General features: G+C 47.8%; 1 protein-coding gene across 1 annotated transcript in view; it reads right to left on the bottom strand.

Moving 5' to 3' along the window:
• Positions 1-20,990, bottom strand: part of NCKAP5L (NCK associated protein 5 like) — a 45,924-nt gene that overhangs the window by 3,887 nt on the left and 21,047 nt on the right. Inside the window, exons 2-8 of the mRNA XM_033138154.1 lie at positions 16,178-16,247; positions 13,286-13,492; positions 11,486-11,554; positions 11,323-11,361; positions 10,727-10,840; positions 7,368-7,481; positions 3,529-5,633 (exon numbers count right to left, since the gene is read on the bottom strand). Of these exons, the coding sequence (XP_032994045.1) occupies positions 3,529-5,633; positions 7,368-7,481; positions 10,727-10,840; positions 11,323-11,361; positions 11,486-11,554; positions 13,286-13,387 (2,543 nt within the window). The 5' untranslated portion in view covers positions 13,388-13,492; positions 16,178-16,247. The remainder of the gene's footprint in view (positions 1-3,528; positions 5,634-7,367; positions 7,482-10,726; positions 10,841-11,322; positions 11,362-11,485; positions 11,555-13,285; positions 13,493-16,177; positions 16,248-20,990) is intronic.

Below are 20,990 nucleotides of genomic sequence, written 5' to 3'. Positions count from 1 at the left end.
AGTCTGGGGTTGCGCCGCTCATCTCGCTCTATAGGCCGAGGGAGCCGGCGTTTGTCCGCAGACAGCTTACGGGTCTTGTGGCCAGCATGACTAAGCCGCTTCTGGAGAACCAGAGCAGCGCACGGAAACGCCGTTTACCTTCCCGCCGGAGCGGTCCCTATTTATCTACTTACACTTTGACGTGCTTTCGAACTGCTAGGTGGGCAGGAGCTGGGACCGAGCAACGGGAGCTGACCCCGTGGCAGGGATTCGAACCGCCGACCTTCTGATCGGCAAGCCCTAGACTCTGTGGTTTAACCCACAGCGCCACCTGGGTCCCATGCACCAGGGTCTCATTTGCCCAGTTTTTTAAACCTGCTTTTCCACCCAAGATTTGAAATCAAAATTTCAGAGACCTCACTGCATACACAACCTAACTAGTTCCCCCCAGAACAGCCTCTTCTGCAGTTAACCCTCCACTTTTCAATGGGGCTGCCTAGAAAGGGACACAAATGTGGAAATTGGATTTTTTAAAATAAATACAAAGAACCAAGTTTCTGGCCCTTGAGACTGCAAGAGAGGATTGGAGGTTTGTGGGTGTTGCCGAGTGCACCATCAACACCTAGGGGGAAAGCTGGGCGTGGATTTCAGTTATGCTGCACACGCTAACGGCTCTCAGATCCAGAAATTAAATGAAAGATGCAGTAAGGCAAATCTGCCCTTTCCTCAAAGTCAGGAAAACTTGGTTTGGTACAGAACATTTGATTACTTTGGTAAAGATTTTGCAGAGATACAGATTTTTAATACGTTAGAATCAATAGCCCCGTGTTCTCAGCCAGCCACATAAACGTTTCATAAAATGGCAAAAGTTCTGCTGGATCAGACCAGAGTCTGGTATCCTGTCTCCCCACAGTGGCCAACCAGATGCCCATGAAAAATCCACAAGTGGCACGTGCTGTTCTTTCCAGGTGACTGAATTATCACTGGGTCACATGCATTTGTGTATCAAGGTGACTTATCATCCTGGAAGTGGCTTTGTAGCCATCATAGCTAGTAAACACCAGTGGCCTTTTCCCCTCTACAAATCTTTCTAATCCCCCTTTAAACTGGTGGCCATCAGCACCTCTTATAGCAGGGCATTCCACGGTTTAACAATGCACTGCATGTAGAACTGCCATTCGTTTGTCCTAAACCTTCAAACATTCAACTTCACCAGATGACCACAGGTCCTAGAATTACGAGGGGTTGAAACCTCTCTATCCAACTTCTCCACGCCATGCATAGTTAAGTCCTTTTTTCCCCCAAATTAAAAAGTCCCAAATGAATTAACTTTTCCTTATAAGGAGGCTGTTCCAGCATCCTGGGTGTCCTTTTATGTACCTTTTCCAGCTCTACACTGTCTTTTTTTTTGAGATGCAGCAATGAGAACTGTACACAGTATTCCATGCATGAAGACATTACTATATTGGGAATTTTATTTTCAGCTCCATTCCTAATGATCAGCTGCTGCACCCTGAGTCGACATCTTCCTCGGGCTGTAAACCACAACTCCCAAGATCCCTTTCCTCGTGGGTCACTGCCAGTTTAGACTCCCACAAACAGATATGTGAAGTTCGGATGTTTTGCACCACTTTACACTTACAGGCAACCCCCGATCTCGGTGTGTGTGTGTGTGTGTGTGTGTGTGTGTGTGTGTGTGTATGCATTCTGGGTCATTGTGTATGTTGGCAATATGCAGAAGCCCCTCACAGCCCTGTTCCATCCTCTTCCAGGCCCAAAAATGGCCGACGTGTGCACAATTCTTTTGAACAAGTGCAAAACAGGTTGCCTGTACTTTACTTTGAAACCTCAGCTGTCATTAAATTTTGAGAGGAGTTTTTTTTTTTTTTTGCAATTCCTTTTTATTTCTACCACTCTGAACAACTGGGTGTCATCAGCACACTTGAGCACCTCACTGCTCACCCCCAACTCTTAGGTCAATTTATGAACGAGGAAAAAAAGCACCAGTCCCAATACAGATCCTTGGGGGATCCTAAGAAACGCCATTTGCTGCGAACCACAGGTGGGCAGAGTGTTGCTGCACCCTTGTCTAGCTTGCAGGCTTCCCACAGGCATGTGGCTAGCCAATGTGAGAAAAGGATGCTAAACTAGATTTACCTTTGGCCTGATCCAGCAAGTTCTTCCTAGGTTCTTCTCCAACTTCTTACATCCCTCCACTAAGAGCAACTGTCCTGTTCTTTTAACTAGTTATCCATAAAACAGATTCTGCCTCACGAAGTGGTATGCTTTCTTTCGCTGGAAGTATTTAAGCAGTTGTCTACCAGGGATATTTCAGTTGCATCGTGCACTTCAGATCCTGCACTGAGCAGGACCCTGGACTAAATGACTGCTAAGGTCCCTTCAAAGTCTATGAATCTATGAAAAGAGGACCTTCACTCCTAACCCTTTACTGATCAGTTTACTCAGAAGCCGTGGGGGAGGTTTCGTCAAAAGGTTTTCAAGTATACAGGTGAAACTCGAAAAATTAGAGTATCATGGAAAGGTTCATTTCTTTCAGTACTTCAACTTAAAAGGTGAAACTAATATATGAGATAGACTCGTGCCATGCAAAGCGAGATATGTCAAGCCTTTATTTGTTATAATTGTGGTGATTATGGCGTACAGCTGATGAGAACCCCAAATTCACAATTTCACCTTTGGGGTTTTCATCAGCTGCATGCCATAATCATCACAATTATAACAAGCAAAGGCTTGACATATCTCGCTTTGCATGTCACGAGTCTATCTCATATATTAAACTCCAGTAGCTAATGAAAACAATTGCTTACATAAATGGGACTTTTCCACGATATTCTAATTTTTCAAAACAAAATAAAATAAAAAATTCCTTCCATTAGCACCTTAGAGACCAACTAAGTTTGTTCTTGGTATGAGCTTTCGTGTATCTGAAGAAGTGTGCATGCACACGAAAGCTCATACCAAGAAGAAGAAGAAGAAGAAGAAGAAGAAGAAGAAGAAGAAGAAGAAGAAGAGTTTGGATTTGATATCCCGCTTTATCACTACCCGAAGGAGTCTCAAAGCGGCTAACATTCTCCTTCCCCTTCCTTCCCCACAACAAACACTCTGTGAGGTGAGTGGGGCTGAGAGACTCCAGAGAAGTGTGACTAGCCCAAGGTCACCCAGCAGCTGCATGTGGAGGAGTGGAGACGCGAACCTGGTTCCCCAGATTACGAGTCTACCACTCTTAACCACTACACCAACAAACTTAGTTGGTCTCTAAGGTGCTACTGGAAGGAATTTTTTATTTTATTTTGCTTTGACTATGGCAGACCAACACGGCTACCTACCTGTAACTAATTTTTCGAGTTTCACCTGTATACACCGTGCTTACCAGATCACCTCTATCCCCATGAACTCTCAAAAAGGACTCTTAAGAAGCTTGTGAGAAGGAGTTACTTTTGCAGAAGCCATGCTGATTCTTGCTCAGCAAGACTCATTCTTCTATGTTGACCACTCTCACAGGAGCCGGGCTTCAGCTCCATCACCTACCTATTGAGAAGCTGCTGCATGAAGTTTTCCGCGGTCACCTCCTGATACATCAGCGTCAGCTGACTGTGGCCGGTGTCGCAGGCGTGGGGCCGCGGCTTGTCCAAGGCCAACCCATTGATGTAGGCCTTCTCTTCCTCCAGGGCTTTGCGCAGGTCCTCCGCCTTCTCCATGAGTTTGGAAATGTTCAGGCTCTCAGCCTCCAGCCTACGAGAGACCATCTTGCCCTCCTTGACTTTGGGGGCCTCGGGCCTGCGGCTGAGGGCAGGGAGCTTGCTCTTGCGCAGGCCAAACCAGCTGGCGAGGCCGCTAGAGTTCTTCTGCTTCGCCTCACCCGCCGCCGCCCCTCCTTTGTGCCTGCGCAAAACGTTCTCCTCGATACCTTTCATCACCTTCTCCTCAATGCTGGCTGGGGGCCCAGCTTTGCCGCCCTTGACCGAGTCCAGGCAAGGCGGGTTCTTGCGCCCGGCGCTGGCGGGCGTCTTGGCTGATGCCTGGCACGGCTTGGGCTCCGGGGCGGAGGCCTTGGTTGGGGATTTGGACGGCAACTTTGTTGGGCTCCCATGAGGACTCTTTGTGTTCTTCCCTGGCGGAGGGGGCTTGGGAGTGTTCCTTGCGCCTGGAATTCCCAACAAGCGGCTCTTGGAGACGTGGTGTTCGGGGTCACTGCCCCGGGAGCCGACGGAGTGGGAAGAGTAGCACCGAGGGGCGGGTTCGCCGCCATGGCAAGGCTCGTGGTGCTTGAGGCTGCTGCTTCCGGTGCCCAGCCTGGGGTGAGCCTCGGCAAAGCCTTCGGTGCGTTCGCAGAGCCGGGCCGGGGCCCTCCCTTTCTCAAAGCCTGCCGAATCCTTGCCCTCCGCTCCCTTCAGCCTCCCGAGCACAGTAAGCCGTTCTTTGAAGGGCATGTTGGCTGCCTCGGGCGCCCGCTTGCCCGGCCCGTTTGCCACCTTCTTGGAGCCTTCGGAGGCTCGGCGAGGGAGTGGCGGAGAGTGCCTGCTCTCAGGGCCCGGCTTTTCCCGGCCCCCGGCAATGGGGCAGGGCTCGAGCGAGATGTCGCCGGGCGGCACGGCACGGAGAGGTGCCGAACGGCACGCGGGCGGGAGTGCGTCGGGGACATCCGGCTTGGCGTCTCGGGGCGAGGGGGCATGAGGGCTGATGGCGCTGCTGAGGGACAGCTCCAAGACATTCTCGTACTCGTGGGGCTTGGGGTAGCCAAACGGATCAGGAGAGGTTGGGGTGACTTTGGGGGGCACCGGAACGAGGTGCCGGGCAGCCTTGGGAGAAGGGTGTCCCCCAGCAACGCTAGAGTCGCTGGGGAAGGGGCTGTCAGGGGAGGCCTTGCGGCTGGGCGTCGGGGAGTGGTACACCTCGTAGGTGTTGCTGCGACAAGGGATTTTGGAGCTGCGGGTCAGCTGGGGGCTGAGGCGGAGGGCGGCGGGGCTGGGAGGGGGTGGCATCTTGAGCAGCTTGAGCACCTTGGAGGGGGAGGGGATGGGCGGACCTGGGCGGGACTTGTCCTTGCCCTCGCTTGGTGCTAAGACCCCAAGGTAAGTCGGCTCCATGCAAGCAGAGGGCGGCCCCAAGGCCTCCAGGCAACTGACCGCCTGGATGTGCTTGTAGCTGCCCAGCTGCCCCTCTGGGGCTCCCACTAAGCCAGGCCCATTGGGCTCGCCATTGAGCAGAGCGCTGTCTCCTGCCTCCCTCAGGACATGGTGCAGGTAAGTCTCCATGTCGCCCAAGTCCAGCTTGTGCTCGGCCAGAGCGCTCAGCAGCACCTGCCCGGGGTGTCCTTTCTCTGGGGGGTCACCTTCGCCGGCCTCGTCCGATGAGGAAGAGGAGCTGCCCTCTCCTTTCGGAGGAGGCTGCCCAGGGACACCTTCCCCCTGCGCCAGCAGCAGGCAGGGCCAGGCTTCGGCAGTCACCCCTTCTGGAGAGCCCACCTGCCCAGGCTCTCTCCAAGGGGATGGGAAGGCGAGCAGGGGGTCCATCTCCTCCAGCGAGCGAAGCACCTCCAGGATCTGGGCCTTCTTGCGCAGGAACGGGGACAGGGCTTCCAAGGACTGGGGGTTGGGCCCTGGAGTGCCAGCACACTGCTCCTCAGAGATGACCTGAGGGGGAGTCGGAAAAGGGAGAGGCAAAGTGTAAAAACCTCTAGATCACACACACAAACACAAACAGTATAGATGTTCCGACGATCAAATCATGGCTTAATATGTCAGGATACTCACAAGCTTCCCACATCTACACGCAGCCCCTTCGCTCCTCCCTATGCGCAAGCAAGGAGACAAGTCAGGAAGCCTCAGCTGCCCATAGTCCCGTTAGGCCCAAAGCAGGAAAAATGCGGCAAAGCAGGGTTAGAGGCCACCTTCAAACCACGGCTTCATATCCTGGCTTGTTTGGGAGCCTTCAAACCACAGTTTCCCGGTGCAAATGCCATGGGAAGCTACAGCTAACCGAGTTCCTGACCTGTTTTCCTATTTGGAAAGGGGTGCACACAGGTGCCTGGGGCTCATGCATATCCTTGCTTGTTTGGTTGTCCAAGCCAGTCATTATCTCTGCCTGCATCCCATCCTCTGCTGCCCAAGAACCTTTTACCTGGAGATACCAGCGACTGAACCGGTGGCCTTCTGCACACCAAACACATGCTCCACCACTGCTCTATATGGTCCCTACCCATGCAAAGCATGTTCCCAGCTCATGCTACAGCTCCTCTATTCTTGCGGCATAAATCCAGCAAACAAAAATCTGGAGGAAGCTTGAGTTATACGGAGACCGTAAGGGGGAAAATGGTGTCTGAGGTGGGGCTGGAACACTTGACCAGGCTGCCTCAAATGTTCTGAGCAATAGATTTTCTAACGGTAAAACCTCTGTTTTATGCGCATGTGATAACAAATCAATAGAATCCCTTTACCATATCTTGTTTAATTGCCCATTATACAGTGTTCCCCGATCAAGGATTCTGAGTTCAATCATTCTGGAAACTGTTGCTAAACCACCTGAATTGCATCTAGCTTATCTACTCCAGGACATAGACTCTTATAGAACATTACAGGTTGCCAGATTCCTGATTTCAGTTCTTTCATATAAAAGACTTCATGGAATGCTGCATGACTATTAAAAATCTAGTAAACTCTATGCGCCATCTTTATCTTCAAGGCCTTAATACGGTACATCTAGAGATTGTAAGTACTGTAATGCGAAGGATATTATGCGTTGAAATATTTTAGTTGATATTTTAGAATGTAAAATGCTGTTTTATTTATTGATTTGTTTTACCTTGAGCGCTTATAGCCGAATAAAGTATTATCTATCTATCTTGACCAGGCTGCTTTTTAGCCCTTACCCCCAAAGCCCAATCTTGCACCTGCTGCCTTGCAGGCATATCTGAAAGCCTCAGCTTGCCCCCAGTTTCTGATGCCACCTGGGAATGACGACCCCCCAGCCTACCAACAGGAACAGTCTCTCGCCTGTTAACAGGTGCTTCTACCCAAAGCATCCCCCAGATGGAAAACAAAGACCAGCATTCTAATTTGGGGTCCACCTCAGATAATCTCTTCTTCCCTGGGAAACTGGGCCACGTCCAAAACTCCCATGATTCAGTGCGAGCCGTCGAGCCTGGCACCTTGAGATGTCACAGCTGCGTCGAAGGTACACACAGTGCCGAGCAGCACAGCAAAGCAGCAATTAATGGCTCTGGGACCCGTTCCAGGAAGCATACACCTCCAGTCTCCAAGTTGCTGTGAAACAGGGATGCAACGGGAAGAGTACGGGGGCCTGGGGGCTGCAGAGGCTGCCAAGACCCTCACAGGTAATCCAAGGCAGGAGCGCTTTGCAGAACCTACCTCTCTCTGCAAGATGCAGTGTCCCAAGGGCAACGAAGCTGGGAGCTTCTCCACTGTGCCTGGCTGGGAAGCGGACGATGGATCCGAGAGCAAGGAAGCAGGATGGGCTGGGAGCTGGGGATAGAAGGGGCACCGTGAAGGGCAAAGGCGCTGCAGCGAGGGAGGGAACTGCCGCTTTAAATGGCCTCGGTGGAACCACAGGCAGGCACCCGATACACACAAGATCACAACCTCCTTCACACCGACACTCGGAGGGGAAACCACTCTCCACAAGGTGCATTTCCACTCGGCTTTGGTTAAAGCGAAGTTAAACTGTTTTTAACTTGCTAGGGCAGTGATGGCCAACTTCCAAGAGACAGCGATCTACTCACAGAGTTAAAAACTGGCAGTGATCTACCCCCTTTTGGGGGGTTCAGGTGAAAGTTGATGAGCTTTTTTGCTTTTTTAGGAAGGAGGAAGGCCCATTTTTGGGGGGGGGGGGTTCAGGTTGAAGTTGTTGGGCTTTTTTTTTTTTTTAGGGAGGAGAAAACCAAGTTTTTTAGGGATAAATGTTGAGCTTTTCTGGGGGGAGCCAAACTTCTTGAGCTTCTTGGGGGGGGGGCAGTGATCTACCACAGACACCCAGTGATCTACCGGTAGATCACAATCTACCTGTTGGACGTGCCTGCCCTAGGGCATTATGGTGAAGAGAAAGGAGTACTTAAAATTAAAAAAAAACCAATGCAAATAGATTCCACCCTCAATGGTCTTACGGGGCTTTTTAGATGATGTTGTGTACACTTGGCTTCCTTTAAAATGCATTCCTGAATTCCAAAGGTGAAACGGCAAGGTGATGAGCAAAGCTGAAAAGGCCACTGGCAAGTACTGAGTTGCATGAATTGCTCAAGGGAGCAATAAGAACAAGCTGTTGGATCAGGCCAAAGGTCCTTCTACCCAGCACCCTGATCTCATAGTGGCCAACTGGGGAAAGCCCTGTAAGGCAAGGCTCATGAGATTCCACTTAAGACCCCGCTTTCATTCACTCATTGACGCTGCCCTTCAGACTCCTCCTGCAGTCTCTCCCCACCCACCCACCCACCCAGGCTTCTTATCAGCACAATTGTCGCTGGTCAGTCCCAAGAAGCCACTCTGGTCGTCTTCTAACTCGACTGTAGCTGAAACAGCGATGCCAGAAGGCAGCCCATGTCCCTTCACCTCCAACCCCAGGAAATCCGAGATGCACTAAGACATGGTGGGCTGTAGGCTGAGAGGCACCACATGAGTAAGATGTACGAAGGCTGCACCGTTAGGCGGACCAGACTACACATTGCGTAGAAACACATGCAATATAGGCACCACCCCGTGGCTGTTGTTTCTATGCAAAGCAGTCTAAAACCCAGAGGGCAGTGGGGATGAAAAGCAATACAGGTTTCTAAAAAATAAAAATACCTAAAAATAAAGATGGGAGGGATTTAACGTTGTTCTAAGCAGATCACTCTGTCTGCGCAAGCATTTCTGCTGGCCTGGGTTTCTTTCTGCACACGCCCCAGTCCAATTTTGAGGTGGATATTGGGGAGAATCACCATTGTGCCGGCATTAGTCTCTGTGTGAGATTCCACAGCCAGGGCAAACTTGGCTAATACACTTTGCCCTATTTCAGGTGAGGGATCTGCTCTGTTTGAAGCATACTAGAAAAACACCAAATTATGACATCAAAGAAAACATACTAAAGATGCAATATAGGTGGCACCTGACGCCAGTTAAGCTGGCAAAAATGTATAAAGGTATAAATAATCAGTGTTGGCGTCGCAAAAAAGAAATAGGCACGTATATGCATATGTGGTGGTACTGTAATGAAATCAAAATGTTTTGGGAGATGATATACAAAGAATTGAAGAAAATCATTAAATACCCCTTTAAGAAAAATATTGAAACATTCCTTTTAGGAATGCTGGGCAAGGATATCCAGGCAAAAGACAGAACCATAATCATGTATGCAACAGTTTCAGCCAGACTCCTAATAGCGAGAAACTGGAAATCAGAAAGAGTACCAAATAAAGAGGATTGGCAACTAAAAATGATGACGTATTGTAATTTAGCATCAAAATATGAGGAATTAAAAGGGATAAAGGAAAAGGAGAGAGAAAATAACTGGAAGTCATTTAAGGATTATATCAAATTACATATTGAAAAGGCTGATCTCTTGGCAGAGTTGTAAAGGCTCAAGTACCGTATTTTTCGCTCCATAAGACGCACTTTTTTCCTCCTAAAAAGTAAGGGGAAATACCTGTGCGTCTTATGGAGCGAATGGTGGTCCCTGGAGCTGAATTGCCCAGGGGCCAAAAGCAGATTGTGTTTTTTATTTTACAAAGAGAAAAGGGGGTGTTGAAAGGACCCCGCTCAGCAGCTGATCAGCAAGAGATCGGGAGAGAGATAAGAGTCCAGGCTCCCTTTCAGCCCCGCCCTCCTTTGTTGAATGTGCTGCAGAGGGAGGCTGTTTGCTTCCCCAGGACATGTGACTGGCTGATTAGATTATCTGTCTGGAAACAGTAGAAATGGCTCCCTTTCCTTTAGCAGCTGCAGAAATGTGAGTTAAACCCCATAAAAATGGGGCTTTTCCTCTTTGCTTTTCCCCCTTTGCAAAAAAAGCTGCAAAACCTTTAGCTGATCCTCAAAAAAAAACCAAAAAAAAAAAAAAACCCAGGGCTTTTCCCTTTGCAAAAAAAGCTGCAAAACTTTTAGCTGATCCTCAAAAAAAGGCCTTTTGCCTTTGCAAAAAAAGCTGCAAAACATTTATCTGATCCTCAAAAAAACAAAAAACCAGGGCTTTTAGAGGAGGAAAACCAGAAAAATATTTTTTTCTTGTTTCCTCCTCTAAAAATGAGGTGCGCCCTATGGTCCGGTGCGTCCTATGGAGTGAAAAATACGGTAATTGGGAAAAAGAAGAAATAAAAGTAGATATAAGGGCATGCATATATAACAAGGAGCAAATACAAATGTTGTAATGGGGAGGCTGAGAAGCAACCGAGGAGGGGGGGGAGAGAAATCTCCCAGGGAGGGGGGAAAGGGGAGTGAGTGTAAAAAGGATGTGAGAAGTATGTTTTTGTCTGTCTATGTAATTTTTGTGTAATTTTTTTTCTTATTTTTGACTCTGTAAGACTAAAAAATAAAACAAAATGTTTTTTTTAATAATAATTTTTAAAAAGCATACTAGAAAAAGAGCCATTTCTGGTTTTATGACTCTAAGACTTCCATCACACACAACCTAGAAGCTTCCTGTTTGCGCATCCATGCAGAGAGCAAGGCTGAGTGGCTGAGAAGAAAAAGTGGGGTGGGGGAGAGAGAGAGAAAGAGAGAGAGAGAGAGAAGAATGGGCCCACCTGGGAGAGAGAGACAGAGGTCAGCTTCTGGTGGAAGAGATCACTCAGGGCCTGGTTTTGTCGCTCAAGGTCAAAGACTCGCTTTTTCAGCTTGATGCATTCTTCACGAAGGTCCTGAGGAAAGAGAAGGGTTAATGGGCTTCACCCTCTAAGCTGGTGTTTGGGAGACAGCTTCACCCCACCCCCCACATCCCGCCACCCCACAGACACATCCTTCAATGAATCAGCTGATAAAGCAGAACGATATCTGGATGATCCAGTGTAAATCTAGTTACAGGTGGGTAGCCGTGTTGGTCTGCCATAGTCAAAACAAAATAGAAAATTCTTTCCAGTAGCACCTTAGAGACCAACTGAGTTTGTTCTTGGTATGAGCTTTCGTGTGCATGCACACGAAAGCTCATACCAAGAACAAACTCAGTTGGTCTCTAAGGTGCTACTGGAAAGAATTTTCTATTTTGTTTCCAGTGTAAATCTATCACTGGTGCACTATTATGGTGCCAATGGCAAGTTGCAGAGTGCACCCGCAAAAACAACGTTCCTGGGGGAAACCCTAAATTGTTTGCAGCGTGAGATTTGCACAAGATAAAGAGACTCACCTTTTGGTTCAACAGCGCCTGCACAACATGATTTGCTACCTGTAGAACAGTAATGAACAGGTATGAGGAGGAAAGTCTTAAGGACCCTGAAACAGGCTGTGCCCCCCCCCCACAAAAAAGGGAGGGGAGGGAAGGGAAAACGAAGAAGGAGAAGCAGCTGTACCTCATCAAGGCAGCGTTCATACGTCTCTCGCTGGTTCTCATTGGCTTGTGCCAGAGCCGAATTCTCTGCCTGGGAATATAATCAGACAACAGGTGAGCAAAAGGGCCCAGAATCCCAGCTTTTCTCTCTAGGAAGAAATGGAAGCAAAGAACATCTCGTTTCCTGCTCTCATTCAGATCCCTTGCCCTACAGGGAAGTTTTTACACTGCAGCATGGCAAGACCCAAGGCTCAAGCCCAGGCTTCTATGATGCAGTTTTGGCCAGTGACGTGGATGGTTTTAAAAAAAGGATTAGACCATTTTGTGGTAGCTAAGGCTCTCAATGGCCACTAGCCACAATGGCTGTTCTACCCTCACTGAAGACCAGCTGCTAGGAGGAGAGCGCTGGTACACTCATGCCCTGCTTGTGGGATTCCCATAAGGGCATAGGGTTGACCACTGGGAGAACAAGACGCTGGACAGATGGACCTTTGGCCTGATCCACCAGTGATCTTCTTGCATACCTAAGAACACAGAAGGGTCAAAAGCAACAGCTTCAGTAGGCAGGCAGACTTCAGAAACAAGAGCAGTGAGTCCTTCCACTCTATTAGCTTGTTGCCCACCGTCCCATAAGTGGACCCACATCACAAACTGCTCGTGCAAAGGGCTCCTACACACTGGCAGAAGAGGAACTGCACATGGTTTCTTTGACGCTTGGGAGAAGATGCTTCTGCCTCAAAGCCAGGGGACGGGAGCTATTCCATTTCTGCCGTACAAAAATATGCCAGTAAAGGCAAGTCAAACATTCCTTTTTTTTTAATGGCCAGTGCTACATGACTAAATGGACAAAATAAATGACCATGTGTCTCCAGAGTGCTGGAGATTGTGGAACACAGCACTAGAATCATAGAATCCTAGAGTTGGAAGAGACCACAAGGGCCATCCAGTCCAACCCCCTGCCAAGCAGGAAACACCGTCAAAGCATTCCTGGCAGATGGCTGTCAAGCCTCCGCTTAAAGACCTCCAAAGAAGGAGACTCCACCACACCAGCAGAGCCAACTAGCACCATCCAGAAGTGGCTGGACTCCAACTCCCATCAGCCCTAACCAGTACAGCCAATGGTCAGGCATGATGGGAGTTGTTGTCTATCAGCCTCTTGAAGGCACCACATTGACTAACCCCAGTTTAACTCAATCCAGCTGCTGGCTAGGGGGCCACCGACACAGGAAAACTTGGTAGAAATTTTGTTTCCCTTCATAATCTTTCATAAAGTGAACGCACCACCAAATGTTATTCCTATCTGGAATGTGATGTACTAATGTGCCTAGTTTTGTACGAAAAGTGCAGTTCAATTGTGAAACAAGGCAGGTTCATTGTCCCAACTGATTCCCACCCCACTTTGTTAACAGCTGCTGAAGAATATTTACAATGAAAATTATTGTGTTAAAAAAAATACCCCTACAGAGTCACAATAGCTGTTTTGGATCTAGGTCTTTGTGACCCTACTCCAACCTCCTTGCCTGGAAGCCCTCCCCCTCCCCCAGCAAAACAGAATGTCACTCACATCACTTCCAAAATCTTAAATCTAACCTCCCAGTCACTGGCAGAAGCCGCAGAGGGCCAATGAGGCATCAGTGGGTCCAGGGCAGCTCACCAGCCAAGCGAAACAGATGCTATTTTGTTCCCTTGCCAAAAGGAAAAACCACCCTACTCAACATAAAGTGGGGTGGGGTGGGGTGGGGGAGATTCTTAGGGTCTTAAGCCATTACCTATGTCACTCCTTGTGCCTAAACTCTTCTGGAGAGAAAACTAAGGAACGTACCTCCAGTTCCCGGAGTCTCTGAAGCAGCTCCTGGGTTGTCATGGTCTCACTGCTGCCTCCTTCTGGCTTCATCTCTCCCTGTAGCTTGGCTTCAGACATCATTTCCTTTGGACAGAAAGGGCAGAGACCTCTCTCCCCGGGGGCAGCAGACTGCTGAAGTGCCAATAATCATGCTCCTTGCCACAGACAGAGGAGCGCCAGCAAATCCTGGGCAGGGCGGAAGAGGGTGAAAAACCATCAGCAAGAAGCCACTCAGAGCACTTCTTACAATTACAATTAATCCAGAATGTGGCAGCTAGACAGGTGACTGGGAGCAGCTACTGCGACCACATAATACCGGCCCTGAAAGGCCTACATTGGCTCCTACATTCAAGGTGTTGGTGTTGACCTTTAAAGCCCTAAATGGCCTCGGTCCAGTATACCTGAAGGAGCGCCTCCACCCCCATTGTTCAGCCCGGACCCTGAGGTCCAGCTCCGAGGGCCTTCTGGTGGTTCCCTTCCTGCGAGAAATGAGGTTACAGGGAAATAGGCAGAGGGCCTTCTCGGTAGTGGCACCCGCCCTGTGGAACGCCCTCCCGCCAAATGTCAAAAGAATAAACAACACCTGACTTTTAGAAGACATCTGAAGGGAGCCCTGTTTAGGGAAGATTTTTAATGACTGATGTTTTAATGTATTTTTAATCTCCGGTTGGAAGCCGCCCAGAGTGACTGGGGAAAACCCAGCCAGATGGGTGGAGTTTAAGTAATAAATTATTATTATTATTATTATTATTACTATTACTATTACTGAAACGGCGTTTGGTGATGAAAGCGAGGCTGCAAGCTTTTCTTCCCCCTTTCAGAGCTGGATGCGCACAACAAGTGCAGCTTCCCCCCACTTCTGCATCTCGCATGGTGGGGGAAGCTGCTTCTGTTGGGTTTCTGCCTGTCGCAATGCTGGCAAAGACACAGAGTTTCTGCTTGTGCGGCTGTTATTGAGGGGCAGAGCAGACGGTAGCAGATTTGTTCAGACTGTAACTACAGTTTAGCCTGGCCTTCATCTGAAGAGCTCAGTTTTGTACACGGTGTCCCAAGCAGGCAGCAAGGCCTGGCCCAAATGCCCCGATCTCTCCTCCCAACCCAGTGTCTTCAGATTCAGGTGCAGGGATCGTTGCACAATCTTCTCCCTGTGCATGACTTCAGGAAGTAAGAATTGGGGAAAGACACCAGTTCCAGCAGACGGACAATGGCCTGGTCCCTCCTTAACACTAAGCCAAACCGTGGCTTAGCATAAATGCACGAGCATGCAGGCTCCAGCAGCGCAGAGAACTCAGCCCCTTTGCTCCTTCTCTGGTCCTGATGTGAACTAAGCTGTGGTTTGGCTTTGCATGTTGTCTACACCTGGGCTTGAGGTTTATTTCCTCCCAAACAATCCACAAGGTGTAAGCAAACACTACAGCTCATGGTTTGCCGGGTCTGGAACGAGACAAGCCAGAAGCCCAGGTTTGGATAACATGGCTTAGCTCACAGCAGCACAGGAGGAGGAACAAAGCAATCACAATCTCCTCTCTGGAAGTCAGCACATTCGCTCTAAGCCACAGTTTGGCTTAGCGTTAAGTACAAACCGAGCCATTCTGACCCATTTTACTCTGCTGGGAATGTGGTGTTATCAACCTCCCTCTGAATGACTATTAAGCCGTTTCTCCAATATTGATTTTTCTCTCTCTCTCTCTCTTTTTTGCATTTCTCCATTTTCTACGATTCAAAAATAATAATAATAATAAAGCTACACTGAACTGGAATATATCTTCTGGACTAAAAGAGGCAGAGCTCTGGGGTAGAGCACATACTTCACCTAGCGCCTTTTTCATTAAACAAATCTTGGGTGTCAAGTCTCTGCCAGAGACTTTGATGGGCTGCTGCCAATCAAAGAAGATTGTACTGGGCTCAGCAGACTAATGGTCTGCCTCAGGGTAAGGCAGCTTCGTTCCAGCTTCATAGGTTCTCAGCACCACCGGGGAGAGAATAATCAGTCTCAAGCTGGTGCTGCCTTTACACCAGGGGTGGGGGAAGCTGTGGCCTTTCAGAGGTTGTTGGGACTCCGAACTCCCATCAGTCCCAGCCAAGGGCTGCTGATGAGAGATAGAGCCCAACAACACACAGCTTAGTTGGTAGAGCATGAAACTCTTAATCTTGGGGTTGTGGGTCCATGCCCCACATTGGGCAAAAGATTCCTGAATTGCAAGGACTTTGACTAGATGACTCTTGTGTGCCCTCCCAACTCTATACTTCTATGATTCTAACTTTGCAGGGCCACAACCTCCTACATACGAGTCTGCATACAAGAAGAAGAAGAAGAAGAAGAAGAAGAAGAAGAAGAAGAAGAAGAAGAAGAAGAAGAGTTTGAATTTGATAGCCTGCTTTATCACTACCCAAAGGAGTCTCAAAGCGGCTCACATTCTCCTTTCCCTTCCTCCCCCACAACAAACACACTGTGAGGTGAGTGGAGCTGAGAGACTTCAGAGAAGTGTGACTAGCCCAAGGTCACCCAGCAGCTGCATGTGGAGGAGCGGAGACGCAAACCCGGTTCACCAGATTATGAGACTACCACTCTTAACCACTACACCACGCTGGCATGCAAGCCCTAACCCTGTGTCTCAGTGCCTGAAATATCAACCTGTGAAAGCCGTATAAGATCCACCCAAATGCAGGCCCACGAGGGCCAAATGAAACCCATCACCTTGGGTGGCAGATTTCAGCAGAAGGCAGGTCTGACCACAAGCAAACGCTCCCTAATGGAATGGGTCTCACGATCGTTCATTCACCGGGGAAGTTCGAGTGCTTCAGTCTGGATTTTGCACCTCAGACACCAAAAGTATCTTTGGCTGACCACGTATCCGTCGGGTCTTTTACCTTTCTCAAAGGACCCAGAGGTAGATGCTGTGGATGACTGGATCTCCAGGCCTTCCTTAGTCACTCCTACCTGAAAGAGAAGCCAAGTAGATTGGGTTACTGCAACGGCCTCTGCATGAGGCTGCCTGAGGCAGACCCGGAAGCCACAGCTAGTGCAAAAGGCAGCAGCTCAACTGCTCACTGGGGAGAAAAATTGCCGTCACATCATGCCACCGCTGAAGGAATTGCTCTGGCCGCCAATTAGCTACCAAGCTAGGTTCGAGGTTGTAGTACTGGTGTACAAAGCCCTATACAGCCTGGGACCAGGACACCCAAAAGATCACCTCACCTCCTACATACCCAACTGATTGCTGTGTTCTGCAGGAGGAGGACCGGGCCTGTAGTGGGCTGGCACCTACCCTGTGGAACTCACTCCCACTGCATATCAGACAGTTGCCTTTTCTATTGGTTTTCTGCCACCTGCCAAAGATGTTCCTCTTTCAATGAGCCTTCAGAAATCTTTATCCCAGTTGATACCTGCCGTGGATATGAACTTATTTCATGGATGCGTTGTTGTTTTAAACTGCTTCTTATGTTTTCAGGGTTGGTTTTCAAAAATTGTTTTTATACACATTTGTTTTCAACATATATGTTTCATTTATGTCCTTATATTGTAAATCACTTTGAGATGTCTCATAGGTTCAAAAATCAATGAAGGGATTAACTAACAGATTTACAAAAAAAAAAAGATATATGCCACCTCCCTCCTAGAAATTTTGTGGTGCATTTTAAACCAGGACTAGGGAGCGTCAAGAACGATGGAAGCTGTGGTGGTCTGACCATTCCCAGAGAATCATCCATTCCCTTTCCCTGCCCTAGATAGATTCAAGAGTGGATTTGGGTCACAATAGCCAAGTAGGGCCTATAGCCTTATAAGCCCACTCAACAATTTGGATCTGCAGATCTGGCATTTTTACAAGTGCCACATAATGTTATTTCCACGCTTCCAAGGAATCAGCCGTTCAGTTTGGCAGCCCCTGCACTTTGGAACTCCCTGCCCATTGAAATTAGCCAGGCACCTTCGCGGTACTGTTCTGAGAGCCAGCTAAGAACTTTTTTGTTTAAGCAAGCCTATCCAGACGTGTAAATTTTGACATGCATTTTAGTAAGTTATTTTAATTTATAATTTGCATTTAAATTGATTTGATTTAAAATAATTTGATATTATTTTTTCAAAATTTCAGGCTGGCTTGTTTTTTAGTACAGTATCTGATTTATCGGTACACTGTACATTTTATGCAACCCTCTGTCAGGTTTTGACGAGAGCAGTATATAAATTCTGTTAAATAAATCAAGACACAAAAAAGGGAACAGAGGCATATCAGACACTCAAGAGAGGAAGTGGAAGGGGCAGAGAGGTATTTTTAACTCAGGGATCTCTCCACACACCACGCCCCCCCCCAATAACTTCCTCTTGGCCATTCTCCACTCCAGTGGTAATTTCACATTTACAAAGTGCAAAAAAAGGTCCGTCTGTCCCCCACCTTGAGTTTTATTTATGTATTTATTTATTTAGAAGTATTTATGTGCCACTTAACATTTCAAAAATCTTGAAGCAGTGTAGCGTCTAAAGAAATCAAGCAATATAGGCTGAAAGAAAGAGATAACCTAAAACCAGCAAAACAGCAGTATAAAAACACATTTAAGCAAATAAAATAGACACTCGGACTCAAAGGATTCAAGCACACAAAACAGGGCCTGATTCTTATGGGTCAGGAAATGCCCGAGTTTTAAAAAGGCAGTCCTTTGTATCTAAAGTATGTGATGGTTGCTGCTTCATGTACACCAGAGGAGAAGGGAGCGGGGGGCAACAGCAGAAAAATGTTTATGGGGTCACTGCCATGGGGTATTCTGTATTCTGAGATTTTCTCCAGTTGATCCAAGCAACCCTACAGGGTCAGGTGCTTTTTCAGGTAGTTGTTCATAAAAGGTAAAGGGACCCCTGACCGTTAGGTCCAGTCGCGGATGACTCTGGGGTTGCGGAGCTCATCTCACTTTATTGGCCGAGGGAGCCGGCGTACAGCTTCCAGGTCATGTGGCTAGCATGACTAAGCTGCTTCTGGCGAACCAGAGCCGTTTACCTTCCCGCCAAAGCGGTACCTATTTATCTACTTGCACTTTGTGGTTTCGAACTGCTAGGTTGGCAGGAGCAGGGATTGAGCAACGGGAGCTCACCCCGTCACGGGGATTTGAACCGCCGATCTTCCAATCAGCAAGCCCTAGGCTCTGTGGTTTAGACCACAGTGCCACCTGCGTTCATAGAACCATATAATTAAAGAGTTGGAAGGAACCCTGTGGGTCATCCTAGTCGAACCCCTTGCGGGTCTTTATATGTTATAACAAGACCTTGAACATGGCCTGGTAGTTGATGTCCAGATTTTATTTACTTGGCAAGATTTACATCTCACTTGATCAACAACAACAACAACAAAAACCCTCTTGATCGGTTTAGATAAAACAAGATTGCTTCCACACCACCACTCAAAGGATAAATTCATGACGGATGTGTCAATCAATTTCATCCCCCACCATCAGGTCCAGTTGACAAGCTTCTCAAAGGCATATGTTAAAGAGGAAGAATCCTGAACAAGGTAGAACTGTGGTCTGATTCAGAGGGACAACCCTAAGAACATAAGAAGAGTCTGCTGGATCAGGCCAATGGCCCATCTAGTCCACCATCCTGTTCTCACAGTGGAAAACCAGCAAGCAGGATGATTTAAGCACAAGAGCCTCTGGATTCCAGCAACTGGTATTCAGAGCCGTTGTGTTCTCAAATGCTTAAGTCACAACTGAGTGCAGCCCCAAGAATGTCCTCCACAGCAGGGATGAGGAAGCTGTGGTCCTCTGAAAGTGCTTGAACACCAGCTTCCATCAGCCCCAACCAGAATGGCCAAGGGGCAGAGATGGTGGAAGCTGTAACCCAACAGTAAGTGGAGGGTCAGATCCTTCATCCTTCTCTACAGACACAGGACGTGGTGTGTGTGTCCACAAGTCAAGAGCGTGCAGCAGATCTCACCATCTTCAACCTACTCCACTATGGCCTGTTCCAACTGGCAGCAGCTCTCTGGGATCTCAGGAAGGTGGTCCTTCACAGCCGGGCTATTTGAGCTCCATTAACTTGAAAGAAGAAGCGAGCCTAAGAACTATGTTCTACTGCCACCACCAGCGTATAACTTGCTTAACTCCATCAGCTGGGTGTCTGGACTGGTTCTAGTACATGTTGTGGTGGTGATGGCTTTAATTTAAAAAAAAAATCAAATCCTTCCCTTCTTTCATGAAGCTCAGAGTAGCAGATCTCACCCCCAGTTGTTAATCGGCACAAATTCATCCAGTGAGCTGTATGGTTGAGCGGAGATCTGAACCCAGGACTCTAATCCCATTTAACATTCTAAACACAACACTCCAGCTGCTACACACACTCTTGTGAGTGATCCACCCTTTGTTGTCATGAGGGGCTCACACACACACACACACACAGAGAGAGAGAGAGAGAGAGAGAGAGAGAGAATCATAGAATCATAGAGTTGGAAGAGACCACAAGGGCCATCCAGTCCAACCCCCTGCCAAGCAGGAAACACCATCAAAGCAATCCTTACAGATGGCTGTCAAGCCTCCGCTTAAAGACCTCCAAAGAAGGAGACTCCACCACACTCCTTGGCAGCAAATTCCACTGCCAAACAGCTCTCACTGTCAGGAAGTTCTTCCTAATGTTTAGGTGGATTCTTCTTTCTTGTAGTTTGAATCCATTGATCCGTGTCCGCTTCTCTGGAGCAGCAGAAAACAACCTCTCTCCCTCCTCTATATGACATCCTTTTATATATTTGAACATGGCTATCATATCACCCCTTAACCTTCTCTTCTCCAGGCTAAACATACCCAGCTCCCTAAGCCGTTCCTCATAAGACATCATTTCCAGGCCTTTGACCATTTTGGTTGCCCTCCTGTGGACACGTTCCAGCTTGTCAGTATCCCTCTTGAACTGTGGTGCCCAGAACTGGACACAGTATTCCAGGTGAGGTCTGACCAGAGCGGAATACAGTGGTACTATTACTTCCCTTGATCTAGATGCTATACTCCTATTGATGCAGCCCAGAATTGCATTGGCTTTTTTAGCTGCTGCATCACACTGTTGACTCGTGTCAAGTTTATGGTCTACCAAGACTCCTAGATCCTTTCAACATGTACTGCTCTCAAGCCAGGTGTCACCCATCCTGTATTTATGCCTTTCATTTTTTTTGCCCAAGTGTGTGTGTGTGTGAGAGAGAGAGAGAGAGAAAGAAAGAAAGAAGGAAGGAAGGAAAGATAGATAGATAGATAAAATTATATTTTAATCTGGAGGAGTGACATGTGTCAATATGGTAATCAGAGCATTGCAAAATAAATAAATAAATAAATAAATAAATAAATAAATAAATAATTCATTCATTCATTCATTCATTCATTCCTAGGAGTCGGCGTCCAATTTCTAGGAAGCCAGGCTTGAGATCTTTCCAGCTGTTCTCTCATGGGGTGAAAATTAGCTCAATAGGAAGTATACAAAGATTGCCAAAATGCTCAAAAGAAAACCAGAAACCTCTGAATTGGAGACAACAGGAGGAGAGGTGCCAGGACTTCAGGGTTATATTTCTCTTGTTTGGTGAAGGACAAAAGCCCAGTAGGTTTGCAGAGAAGTGTAGGAAAGCAGAAATTCTAGTTTTCTTTTTATAGAATATAAGGCATACAATGCTCACAGATTAAATATAAATATATATGAATAAGTGTGTGTGTATATAAT

Source organism: Lacerta agilis, chromosome 2 (genome assembly GCF_009819535.1).
Source record: "Lacerta agilis isolate rLacAgi1 chromosome 2, rLacAgi1.pri, whole genome shotgun sequence".
NCBI classification, from domain to species: Eukaryota; Metazoa; Chordata; class Lepidosauria; order Squamata; family Lacertidae; genus Lacerta; species Lacerta agilis.
The sequence above is the reverse complement of the archived record's forward strand: the minus strand, read 5'-3'. Positions and strand labels throughout refer to the sequence as shown.